This window comes from Plecotus auritus (assembly GCF_963455305.1).
Source record: "Plecotus auritus genome assembly, chromosome: 15".
NCBI lineage: Eukaryota > Metazoa > Chordata > Mammalia > Chiroptera > Vespertilionidae > Plecotus > Plecotus auritus.
This window is the reverse complement of record NC_137781.1, coordinates 1,420,705-1,433,209: the sequence shown is the minus strand read 5'-3', so window position 1 is coordinate 1,433,209 and position 12,505 is coordinate 1,420,705. Positions and strand designations below refer to the sequence as shown.

At 55.1% G+C, this 12,505-nt stretch overlaps 1 protein-coding gene across 9 annotated transcripts in view; it reads right to left on the bottom strand.

Moving 5' to 3' along the window:
• The window catches only part of LOC308238942 (5-formyltetrahydrofolate cyclo-ligase-like), an 84,643-nt gene that overhangs the window by 32,813 nt on the left and 39,325 nt on the right, over window positions 1-12,505 (bottom strand). The window contains exon 1 of one of the 9 annotated variants that reach the window (XM_080651444.1): window positions 2,031-2,796. The exons of 2 other annotated variants lie outside the window; for them this stretch is intronic. In XM_080651444.1, the coding sequence (XP_080507570.1) occupies window positions 2,031-2,543 (513 nt within the window). In that variant the 5' untranslated portion in view covers window positions 2,544-2,796. Of the gene's footprint in view, window positions 1-1,063; window positions 1,087-1,510; window positions 1,797-2,030; window positions 2,797-12,505 lie in introns of those variants that run through there. 6 more of the 9 variants (XM_080651453.1, XM_080651448.1, XM_080651450.1 and 3 more) reach the window with 6 other exon arrangements.

The window sequence follows — 12,505 nt, the reverse complement described above, 5'->3', positions numbered from 1 at the left end:
TAAAAGGGTGATATGCAAATTGACCCTAATGCTGAACCATCAGGAACGGCCGGTCGCTATGACGGGCACTGACCACCAGGGGGCAGACGCTCAAAGCAGGAGCTGCCCCCTGGTGGTTCTTGGGCTCCCACAAGGGGAGCTCCGCTCAGCCACAAGCCGGGCTGACAGCTGGGAGCGCAGCGGCGGTGGTGGGAGCCCCTCCCGCCTCCTCGGCAGCGTGAAGGATGTCCGCCTGACGGCTTAGGCCTGCTCCCGCTGAGGGCTCCAGGGCTGCCAGGGGGATGTCTGACTGCCAGCTTAGGCCTGATCTCCCGGGGCAGCGGGCCTAAGCCGGCAGGTGGACACCCCCCGAGGGGTCCCGGACTGCCAGAGGGCACAGGCTGGGCTGAGGGACACCCCTCCCCCCCAAAGTGCACCGGGCCTCTGGTATATTTAAAAAGTTGCCCTCACCGGTGTGGCTCAGTGGATAGAGCATCCGCCTGCGGACGGAAGGGCCCCGGGTTCGATTCCCGGTCAGAGTACATGCCTGGGTTACCGGCTTGATCCCCAGTGGGGGGCGTGCAGGAGGCAACCCATCCATGATTCTCTCTCATCATGGATGTTTCTCTCTCTCTCTCCCTTCCTCTCTGAAATCAATAAAAATATATTTTTTAAAAAAATGTATTTCGCCCTAACCCGTGTGGCCCAGTGGATAGAGTGTCGGCCTGCGGACTGAGGGGTCCCGGGTTCGATTCCGGTCAAGGGCATGGACCTTGGTTTCGGACACATCCCCAGTAGGGGGCGTGCAGGAGGCAGCTGATGGATGTTTCTCTCTCATCGATGTTTCTAACTCTCCCTTCCTCTCTGTTAAAAAAAAAAAAATCAATAAAATATATTTTTTAAAAAATAAAATAAGAAGTTACTAGTATTTACCTACGCACCGGACACGGATTGTTTCCCCCGGGGTGCCCCCAAAGTCAGCCCCCCGACGCCTTCAGAACATGCCTTCCTGGCTGACAGACCAACCCCCCCCATCCCATCAACAGCCTGGAACACAGGGTGTCCCCCCAAAATGCACACGCACTTTTCACAGCGGACAGCTCCCCTGCCGTTTCCTTCTTTTCACACTGACACCCGCTGGAATGAATGAATACTCCAAGTGTGTGTCTCTTCTGGGGGGACACCCTGTATCTGACGAGGCAGCGGTGAGAGGAACCCATGGCGGGTGTGGAACCCCCAGACCGGGAACCCCGCTCCGTCCCCGCCTGTCTCCCCATCCGCGTCCCACCTTCGCGGGCGGGCAGGCAGCGGGGGAATCCATGTTTTCTCTCCTTCACTCGGAAAAGCACGTCCTGTCCCCCGCCGCCCGCCCGGCAGGCGCACGCCAGGCCCGGAGCAAGCGAGGCTCAGTCAGGGCGGCCTTGGCTCACGGGCGCCGGCACCCCGAGTGCACGTCCCTCCTCCGCCGTCGCCCCGATCTCCCGCCATTTCGCCAAGAGAGGGATCTCCCCGCCTCCTCTGGGTTCCCGACCTGGAACGCTGACCGAAGGCACCTCAGCAGGGCCGCCCCGCGCCCACCGGGGGTGCCTGTCCGCACCTGCTCCCGCCTCAGCACCGGCATCGGCCCCACGAGGGCGAGCTCGTCGCCGCTCCGGCCTCGCCGGGGACAGGGCGCCACCCCTCCGCCCTCTCACTGCCATCCTCACCGCCGCCCTCCCTCGCGGACCTCGCGCCTTCGAGCGCCCGCCGGACACGCTCCAAATGACGTGCGCGTGCTGGAGGGAGGGGACGTACGCACGTCGTGTGGGCGACGTAGGCACGCCAGGGTTGGCGAAAGTGCGGCGGGGGAACGTGCGCGCGCCGGGGGGTCGGGAACGTGCGCGCGTGCGCGTCGGGGGTGAATGCGCGCTGGGGGACGCACGCACACGGGGAGGGGAGGGAGGATGCGCGCGCCGGAGGCCTGCGCCTGCGCAGATCCGCAAAATCCGCGCCGCGCGGCCAGGAGGACGTCGACCTGGCCCGCCACCGTGTCCGACCCCGCGATGGCGCACCTTCTGGGCCAGGAGGCGGGACTGGCGCAGCCGCTCCTCGGCGCTGATGGCCCGCAGGCGCTGCTTCAACTCGGCCCGCAGGCTCCGCTTGGCGCCGCTCACAGCCGCCGCCGCCGCCATGTGGGGAGTACAGGCCGCCCTCTCGCCCGGTTGGCGCCGCTGGTCCGCTGGTCCGCAAGCCCGGGAGGGTCTGGCGGCTTCCGGATCGCGAGCGCCCCGCCCCCGCCACGCCCCGCGGAGCTGACCTGCGCGGGCCACCCCGGCTCCTGACCATCTCCGTGACCGTCGGTGGGGTGGCGAGCGGGGGTTCGCTGCTCCGATGGAAGCCGAGCGCCGGCGGAAACCGTGGAGGCACCGGGCGTTCCTCCCTGCGGGGCGTTTACCCGGATCGGGAGGAGAGGGCACCTCGGGGGACTTCCAGGTGGGAGACGGACTCCTGTAGGTCAGATCAGCCCTCTCGGGGCGCCGCTCAGGAACCCCAGGGAAGGGGGAGGGTCCCAGGGGTAAGGACATTAAACTCTAAGATAATTGCAAGTTTAGAGAAAACGGACTACGTTTTATGTTAATAAATACATCAACTTCACTAAAGTCTGTGTGGAAAACAATCAAGAATAGCGAGGCCTGGCCGGCCTGGCTCAGTGGTTGAACATCGACCTATGACCCAGGAGGTCAAGGTTCATTCCGGGCAGGGCATATGCCCCTGTTGCGGGCTCCATCTCCAGTAGGGGGCGTGCAAGAGGCAGCCAACCCATGGTTCTCCTCATTGATGTTTCTCCCCCTCCCTTCCCTTTTGAAATCAATGAAAACATTTTTTAAAATATATTTTATTGATTTTTACAGAGAGGAAGGGAGAGGGATAGAGAGTTAGAAACATCAATGAGAGAGAAACATCGATCAGCTGCCTCCTGCACACCTCCTACTGGGGATGTGCCCACAACCAAGGTCCATGCCCTTGACCAGAATCGAACCCGGGACTTTTCAGTCCGCAGGCCGACGCTCTATCCACTGAGCCAAACTGGTCAGGGCTATAAAAACATTAAAAAAAATAATAATAACAGCCAAGAACACACTGAAAGCTGGAGATGGCAGGGGGAACTAGCCCTTCCGGACATTGAAACATACCGTCAGGAACTCTGATACACACATGGACAGTTGAACAGAGAAAAGCACGGAAACAGACCCGAAGCCGTGTGGAAATTGAGTGTATCGTGTCCAATCACTGGGGCACGCGTGGGCTTTTTAAATAACTTTAACTCAAAGTAGATCAAAGGCCTACCGAGAAGAGCTAACGCAGAAGCATTGGAAGAAAATCTAGGCGTACATTTCCATCACCCTGACGTAGGCAATGGTTTCTTAGTTACAGCGACAAAAACGCAAGCAACAGCCGAGACCGGTTTGGCTCAGTGGATAGAGCGTCGGCCTGCGGACTGGGGGTTCCCGGGTTCGGTTCCGGCCAGGGGCATGTGCCTTGGTTGCGGGCACATCCCCGGTGGTGGGTGTGCAGGAGGCAGCTGGTCGATGTTTCTCTCTCGTTGATGTTTCTAGCTCTCTATCCCTCTCCCTTCCTCTCTGTGAAAAATCAATGGAATATATTAAAAAAAAAAAACAAAAACAAAAACGCAAGCAACAGCCCTGACCGGTGTGGCTCAGTGGATAGAGCGTCGGCCTGTGCACTGAAGGGTCCCGGGTTCGATTCCGGTCAAGGGCATGTACTTTGGTTGCGGGCACATCCCCAGTGGGGGGTTTGCAGGAGGCGGCTGATCCATGTTTCTCTCTCATCGATGTTTCTAACTCTCTATCCCTCTCCCTTCCTCTCTGTAAAAAAAAAAAATCAATAAAATATATTTTTTTAAAAAACCCGCAAGCAACATAAGGAAATTTATCAAAACTAAAAACGTGCACCTGCCCTGGCCGGGTTGCTCAGTGGTTAGAGCAAAGGAGTTCGGTCTTCCACCTGAGGACCAAAGGGTCACAGGTTCGATTCCTGGTCAAGGGCTGTACCTTGGATGCAGGTTCCCCGCTCCAGTAGGGGCGGGTTTGGGAAGCAACCAATCCATATGTCTCTCCTCCTTCTCCCTCCTCCCTTCCACTCTAGAAATCAATATACTCGGGTGAGGATTTAAAAAAACAACATGCATCAAAGGACACTATCAGTAAAATGAAAAGATTACCTAGAGAATGGGAGCCAATATTTGCAAGTCATCCTATAGAATAAAACACTAATATGCAAATCGGCCAAACAGCCGACCGATTGGTCGCTATGATGCGCACTGACCACCAGGGGCAGACGCTCAACGCAGGAGCTGCCCCCGGTGGTCAGTGCGCTCCCACAGCGGGAGCACCGCTCAGCCAGAAGCCGGGCTCACGGCTGGCGAGCGAAGCAGTGATGGCGGGAGCCTCTCACGCCTCCATGGCAGCGCTAAGGATGTCTGACTGACAGCTTAGGCCTGCTCCCCGTCGGACATCCCCCGAGGGCATCCCCTGAGGGCTCCCGGACTGCGAGACGGCACAGGCCAGGCTGAGTGCACGAAATTCCTGCACTGGGCCTCTAGTATATTTGATAAGGGGCTCATGTCCAGAATAGCATATAAAGAATTCTCACAACTCAGCAGTAAACACACACACACAGATAATCCAGTTTAAAAACGGACAGAGGTCTCCCATAGACATTTCTTCATATAAGATACACAGATGGCCCTAACTGGTTTGGCTCAGTGGATAGAGCATCGGCCTGTGGACTCAAGGGTCCCAGGTTCGATTCTGGCCAAGGGCATGTACCTTGGTTGCGGGCACATCCCCAATGGGGAGTGTGCAGGAGGCAGCTCGATGTTTCTCTCTCATCGATGTTTCTAGCTCTCTATCCTTCTCCCTTCCTCTCTGTTAAAAATCAATAAAATAAAAAAAAAAATAAAAAAAGATACACAGATGGCCGATAAGCACATGGAAAGATTTCAACATTAGTCATTACGGAAATGCAAATCAATGCCACAAAGAGACACCACTTCACACCCACTAGGACGGCTGTAATTTAAACACACACACACACAACGGGGCGGGGGGCTGGAGAGGACGTGGGGGAATTGGAAACCCCTCATCCCCGTGCCAGTAAAATGCGATACAGACCTTGAAGATCGTACGCTACGTGAGAGAAGCTAGACATCCAGGGCCACGTAGTTTACGAGCCCATTTATAGGAAAGATCCGGAACCGGCAAACCCACGGACACACAGCAGCCGAGTGGTCGCCTCGGGCTGGGGACCAAGGGCACTAGGGTTGAGGATTTCTTTTGGGGACGATGGACATGTGCTGAAATTCAACGGCGGTGCCCGTGGCACCATGAATACGCTAACAAGCACGGAATTGTACATTTTAAAAGGGTGAGTTCCGCCCCCGCCCGCTTGGCTCAGTGCATAGAGCGTCGGCCTGCGAACTGAAAGGTCCCGGGTTCGATTCCTGGTCAAGGGCACATGCCTGGGTTGCGGGCTCGATCCCCAGTGTGGGGCGTGCAGGAGGCAGCTGACCCAGGATTCTCTCTCATCATTGATGTTTCTCTCTCTCCCTCTCCCTTCCTCTCTGAAATCAATAAAGAAATACACTGAGTGGCCAGATGAGTATGATCTCTGAACACATAATAATCTGGCCACTCAGTGTATATCCTATAGAATAAAAGGCTAATATGCAAATTGTCCCCTCGACCAGGAGTTCGACCAGCCGGCAGGCCGGCCAACAGCCCATGTCCCCGCCCCCTGGCCAGGCTGGCCGGCCCCACCCATGCATATATATACTGAGTGGCCAGGTTATTATGCGTTCAGAGATCATAATAATCTGGCCACTCAGTATATATATATTTTTTAATAGATAAAAGGGTGAATTCCATGTGAATTATATCTCTGTAAGATAAAAAGAAAGGCATAAAAGAAAATATGTTTCTACTCATTTGTGGGGGAAATGCAGTACATGTATAACCAGAACCTGACTGAGTCTGGGCGCCTGTGCGGGGACGGGTGAGGGAAGGGTAGAAAGAATGGGAAATGGGCATGGAGTAGCCGTGAGGAGGGGAAAGTGGCAGTTCTCTCCTGCTACTGGTTTCTGCATAGCTCTGCTAGGACCACGGTAACGTTTTACAGACGGACGTGCCTACAACCGGGGTGTGTGTGGGGGGGGGGGGCGGGGAAAGGGGGGGGAGGCACTGCAGATGATTAACATAACCACCACCTAATGGGTGGAGAGCTTCAGTAACTCTGGACGAAGCATCCTGACGAAATGCCGTAAGGCTAAAGACAAAAATAACTGTATACAAATACTGGAAGCCCCGTGCACGAAATTCATGCATGGCGGGGAGGCGAGCAGGGGATGGCTCAGCTCAGCCTGCACCCTCTCCAATCCGGGACCCCTGCCTGCCTCTGCCTGCCAGGCTGATCCCCTAACTGCTCTCCCCTGCCTGCCTGATCCCCCTAACTGCTCTCCTCTGCCGGCCTGATCCCCCTAACTGCTCTCCTCTGCCTGCCTGATCGCCCCTAACCACTCTGCCTGCCTGCCAGCCTTATCCCCCTAACTGCTCTCCCCTGCCGGCCTGATCCCCCTAACTGCTCTCCTCTGCCTGCCTGATCGCCCCTAACCACTCTGCCTGCCTGCCTGCCTGATCCCCCTAACTGCTCTCCTCTGCCTGCCTGATCGCCCCTAACCACTCTGCCTGCCTGCCAGCCTTATCCCCCTAACTGCTCTCCCCTGCCTGCCTGATCCCCCTAACTGCTCTCCTCTGCCTGCCTGATCGCCCCTAACTGCTCTCCCCTGCCGGCCTGATCGCCCCTAACTGCTCTCCCCTGCCGGCCTGATCGCCCCTAACTGCTCTCCCCTGCTGACCTGATCGCCCCTAACTGCTCTCCCCTGCTGACCTGATCGCCCCTAACTGCTCTCCCCTGCTGACCTGATCGCCCCTAACTGCTCTCCCCTGCTGGCCTGATCGCCCCTAACTGCTCTCCCCTGCTGACCTGATCGCCCCTAACTGCTCTCCCCTGCTGGCCTGATCGCCCCTAACTGCTCTCCCCTGCTGGCCTGATCGCCCCTAACTGCTCTCCCCTGCTGGCCTGATCGCCCCTAACTGCTCTCCCCTGCTGGCCTGATCGCCCCTAACTGCTCTCCCCTGCTGGCCTGATCGCCCCTAACTGCTCTCCCCTGCCGGCCTGATTCCACTAACTGCTCTCCCCTGACGGCCTGATCACCCCTAACCGTCTCTGCCTTGGCCCCTGCGACCGTGGCTTTGTCCGGAAGGACGTCTGGAAGGATGTCCGGAAGATGTCCAGTCTAATTAGCATATTACCCTTTTATTAGTATAGACAGGGTGTCCCCCCCCCCAAAAAAATGTATACACGCTTTGAATGGTGATTAAGTCAGCATTTATTAACATATAATTCATTTTTGAAATTTAAAAGCATCTTCAGAAATGAATAATTGGTCAGTGCCCGTTTTCAATGATGACGGTTCTGGTCTAGGCACTGCTCTGAACACACAGCAGCAGGATTGCAGACATCAAGAATCACTTCATTCAGTGTTTGTGCACCCTCAGTGTGCCAACGGTTGCCTGTTTTGTACCATAACGTTAATATACACACTGAGTGGCCAGATAATGATGATCTCTGAACGCATAATAATCTGGCCACTCAGTGTGTGTGTGTGTGTGTGTGTGTGTGTATATATATATTAGAGGCCCGGTGCATGAATTCGTGCATGGGTGGGGTCCGGCCAGCCTGGCCAGGGGGAGGGGACTTGGGCAGTTGGCTGGCCTGCCTGCTGGTCAAACTCCTGGTCGAGGGGACAATGTGCATATTAGCCTTTTATTCTATAGGATATACACTGAGTGGCCAGATTACTATGCGTTCAGAGATCATCATCATCTGGCCACTCAGTGTATATGTGTATATATGTTTTTTGTTGATTTCAGAGAGGAAGGAGAGGGAGAGAGATAGAAGCATCCATGATGAGAGAGAATCACGGATCGGCTGCCTCCTACACTCCCCCCACTGGGGATTCAGCCCGCAACTCGGGCAGGTGCCCTTGACTGGGAATGGAACCCTGACCTCCTGGTTCACAGGTCGACGCTCAACCCCTGGGCCACGCCGGCCGGGCGGTAAACTTTTTCTTTTATGTATCCCCATAGAAAAGTCTAGTGGCTACATTTTCTTTGTTCAAAGCTGTCTTGGCTTCACCCATTATTTCAAATCAGCTAAACCTGAAAAGGAGTGAAAACGGAGTCACCAGCTGTTAAAGGTGTATACACTTCCTTGGGGACACCGTGCATGGCACTCCAGTCCATACGTTTGCATTTCAGGGGGTTATAACTTAGCAGTCGTCAAACTACTTTCTCTATGTTCTAGAACTGAACAGGTACGTACATATATTGTGGCTAATGAGAGGCAGGGTTCTCCCTTTTGGAAAAAAAACACAGTGAGAAATAAGGAAAGAGGAAGTCTGGCGTGAGCCCTTGGTGGTGTACGGGAATTAAAAGTATCAGGGTAGCCCTAGCCTGATAGTGTGGCTCAGTGGATAGAGCGTCGGCCTGCAGACCGAAGGCTCCTGGGTTCGTTTCCCGGTCAAGGGCACGTACCTCGGTGGCAGGCTCCATCCCCGGCCCTGGTTGGGGCTCGGATGGGAGGCAACCCATCGATGTGTCTCTCTCACATCGATGTTTCTCTCTGTCCCTCCCCTCCCTTCTACTCTCTCTGAAAATCAATGGAAAAATATCCCCGGGTGAAGAGTTAACAACAAAACAGTGTCAGTGTGAGCTCGTGGCTTTACATATACACATACAGATGGATACAGAAATTTTATTTTATTTTTTTTAAATGTATTTTATTTTTTTTAAAATATATTTTATTGATATTTTACAGAGAGGAAGGGGGAGGGATAGAGAGCTAGAAACATCAATGAGAGAGAAACATCCATCAGCTGCCTCCTGCACACCCCCCACTGGGGATGTGCCCGCAACCAAGGTCCATGCCCTTGACCGGAATCGAACCCGGGACCCTCCAGTCCGCAGGCCGACGCTCTATCCACCGAGCCATACCCATTAGGGCAGATACAGAAATTTTCGTCGATCGAGTGACAGTCAGGAAGTCTTTACCACCCATGGATCACTGCAGGCCCCTAGCTGGTCTCCCAGCCATTCCAGTCGGCCACCGGCCACACCCCTGCCAAACCTCGCTGACACGGGAGCCACGACAGCAAGTCTGTGCGCTGAGGGGACTGATGGGCAGGGAGGGACCAGGAGGGACCACGGGGAACAAGGTCTGATACACTAATACTAAGGGTTGGCCTTAGAACAGCTGGTCCCCACAACAGGGGGGAAGAAGAATGTTCCGGTACAGACGCAGGGCAGAGAGGCAGACACGCGGGAGGGGGTGCGACGTGGAAGTCCTCAGCGAACGGGAAGCAAGGCCCGTGGGAACGAGCTGCCTCCAGGAACGGTGCTGCAGGGTCTGTGACCCCCTTCCTGTTCGGGGCCTCCTGTGGTGCCCAAACGCCCGTCACCGACCCTCAGCTTGACAACAGCCTCGGGGAACGTCGTCCGTCGTGGGCTTGGTTCTCATCACAGCCCTGGCTCGGCCGCCGTCGGCCACAGCTCGCCTTTGGTCCGAGGCAGATGAACCCGCGACCCTGGGAACATGACCCACCCGGGCACCACCCCAGGCCGGGCCCCATTAGCACCTTCCCGTGATGGGGCGTCCATCAGCGAGGGGGGTACCAGACCCTGAATGAGCCAGTTAGTTAGGAGTCGTTTATTGCATGCGGCCCAGAGGGAGGTGTCTCTTCCAAATCTCAGCCCCGACGCACAGCAAGTTTCTTTTTTCTTCTTTTAAAATATATTTTATTGATTTCTTACAGAGAGGAAGGGAGAGGGAGAGAGAGTTAGAAACATCCATCAGCTGCCTCCTGCACACCCCTACTGGGGATGTGCCCGCAACCAAGGTCCATGCCCTTGACCGGAATCGAACCCAGGACCCTTCAGTCCGCAGGCCGACGCTCTATCCACTGAGCCACACCGGTCAGGGCAGGAAGTTTCTTATATTTGTACCTTTTGAGCCTCTTTGTTCGCAGATATTACCAAGGGCTCTGTGTGAGTTATTGTTACAGACAGTTGTAACCTTGAATACATAATGAGTATGTGCCATAAGAATATGGGAATTGTTATCAGTATTAAGTCTATATTAGTCTGTTACGTTGGATGGCTAGCTTGCAAGGTCAGACAGTTAAGTTTATCTTTTTCTATTATTTGAACTAAAAATCAAGTCATTTTACAGAGTAAAAGGCTGTCTTAAAGTGACAGAGTTCACAGGACTAGGGACTATCTAACAATAGCGGAGGATTTCCACCGGCAGTTTTTATACAGGATGGGGGTTGCTCTGCTTCACCAGCAGACATAGCCACACGGGCTGCTGCTGCTTGTCAGGAAAGGGTTTGGCCCTAACCGGCTGGCTCAGTGGATAGAGGGTCGGCCTGCGGACAGAAAGGTCCCAGGTTCGATTCCAGTCAGGGCACATGCCTGGGTTGCAGGCTCAACCCCTAGTAGGGGGCGTGCAGGAGGCGGACAGTCAGTGATTCTCTCTCATCATTGATGTTTCTATCTCTCTCTCCCTCTCCCTCTCCTTTCTTCTCTACAATCAATAAAAATATATTTAAAAAAGAAAAAGAAAGGGTTTGGCCCTAACCGGACTGGCTAAGTGGATAGAGCGTCGGCTTGCGGACTGAAGGGTCCTGGGTTCAATTCCGGTCAAGGGCATGTACCTTGGTTGCAGGCACATCCCCAGTAGGAGGTGTGCAGGAGGCAGCTGATGGATGTTTCTCTCCATCGATGTTTCTAACTCTCTCTCCCTCTCCCTTCCTCTCTGTAAAAAATCAACAAAATATATTAAAAAAAAAAAAAGTTTGTTTGCCCAGCCTGCGTGGCTCAGGGGTTGAGCATCAACCTGTGAACCAGGAGGTCACAGTTTGTTTCCCCCTCAGGGCACAGGCCCGGGTGGCGGGCTCCATCCCCAGTGGGGGGCGTGCAGGAGGCGGCCAGTCAATGATTCTCTCTCATCATGGATGTTTCTCTCTCCCTCTCCCTTCCTCTCGGAAATCAATAAAAATAGATTAAAATAATAATAAAGCAAGGGTTTTACTTCCATACAGGATGATACAACGCAGCCCTGCCCTGTCGGCAGCTCTCACCCTGTGGTAGAAGTTTCCAGATTCAAAACAGTGGCAACCGACGGGTTTTAAGTTGGGTGATGCCACGGGGAAGACATGTGACGCTCATGGGCTGCGGACCCGCCCTGTCGTGGGGAGACCAGGCTCACCCAGCTCACCCTGACTGGCAGCTCCGACTCCTGCCAGGGGTGGGGGAGCAGGGGGTCAGGTGGGCCCATATGACCAGGAGGAAGTGAGGCCGTGAGGACCAGCGTGGGCCTGGGCGTCCATGTGACCTGCCCACCAACCCCATGACCTTGGACCAGAGACGTTTTGCGTTTAAGCCTGTTTCCTCCAGAGGAAAACGGGGATCCGTCTACAACGTCCCAGCAGAGGCTATGCAAACCCCAAGGGGTAGAGATTGTGTGGTGGGAAGAGGAGGAGGAGTGGGAAGGTCTAGCAGGGGTCCTCAAACCTATTAAACAGGGGGCCGGTTCCCTGTCCCTCAGACCATTGGAGGGCCGGACTATAGTTTAAAAAAAAAACTATGAACAAATTCCTATGCGCACTGCGGGCCCGGGACGAGTCGGCCGCTAAGCAGGACAGGCAGCGGCACCCGGCGGGCCGGATCCATGTCCTCGGCGGGCCGCATGTGGCCCGCGGGCCGTCGTTTGAGGACCCCTGGTAGAGTGAGGTACAGAGCTCCCACGTTGCAATCAAATTTGCTGACCTCGCCCGGCCGGCGTGGCTCGGTGGTTGAAGCGTCGACCTAGGAACCAGGAGGTCAGGGTTCGATTCCCGGTCGGAGCACACGCCCGGGTTGGGGGCTCCATCCCCAGTGGGGGGCGTGCAGGAGGCAGCTGATCCGTGATTCTCTCTCATCATGGATGTTTCTCTCTCTCTCCCTCTCTCTCTGAGATCAAAAATTATCTTTTTAAAAATCGGAGCACAGCCTAACAAAAGGCAGTTTTCTAACTTGTGAAAAAAATTTTAATATATTTTTATTGATGTCAGAGAGGAAGGAAGAGGGAGAGAAACATCCATGATGAGAGAGAATCATGGATCGGCTGCCTCCTGTAAGTCCCCCACTGGGGATCAAGCCCCCAATTGGTCATGTGCCCTGACCGGGAATCGAACCCGGGACCCTTCAGTTTGCAGGCCGGCGCTCTATCCACTGAGCCACACTGGCCAGGGCTGTGTAATTTCTTAACGGAAGGTTTACCGACGGCCCGACGCTAAGTCAGGGACCTCCCTTTGTCCTAACGATCCCATTGTGTCCCGAGTGTCTGGCTGCCGCCTCCATCACCTCCA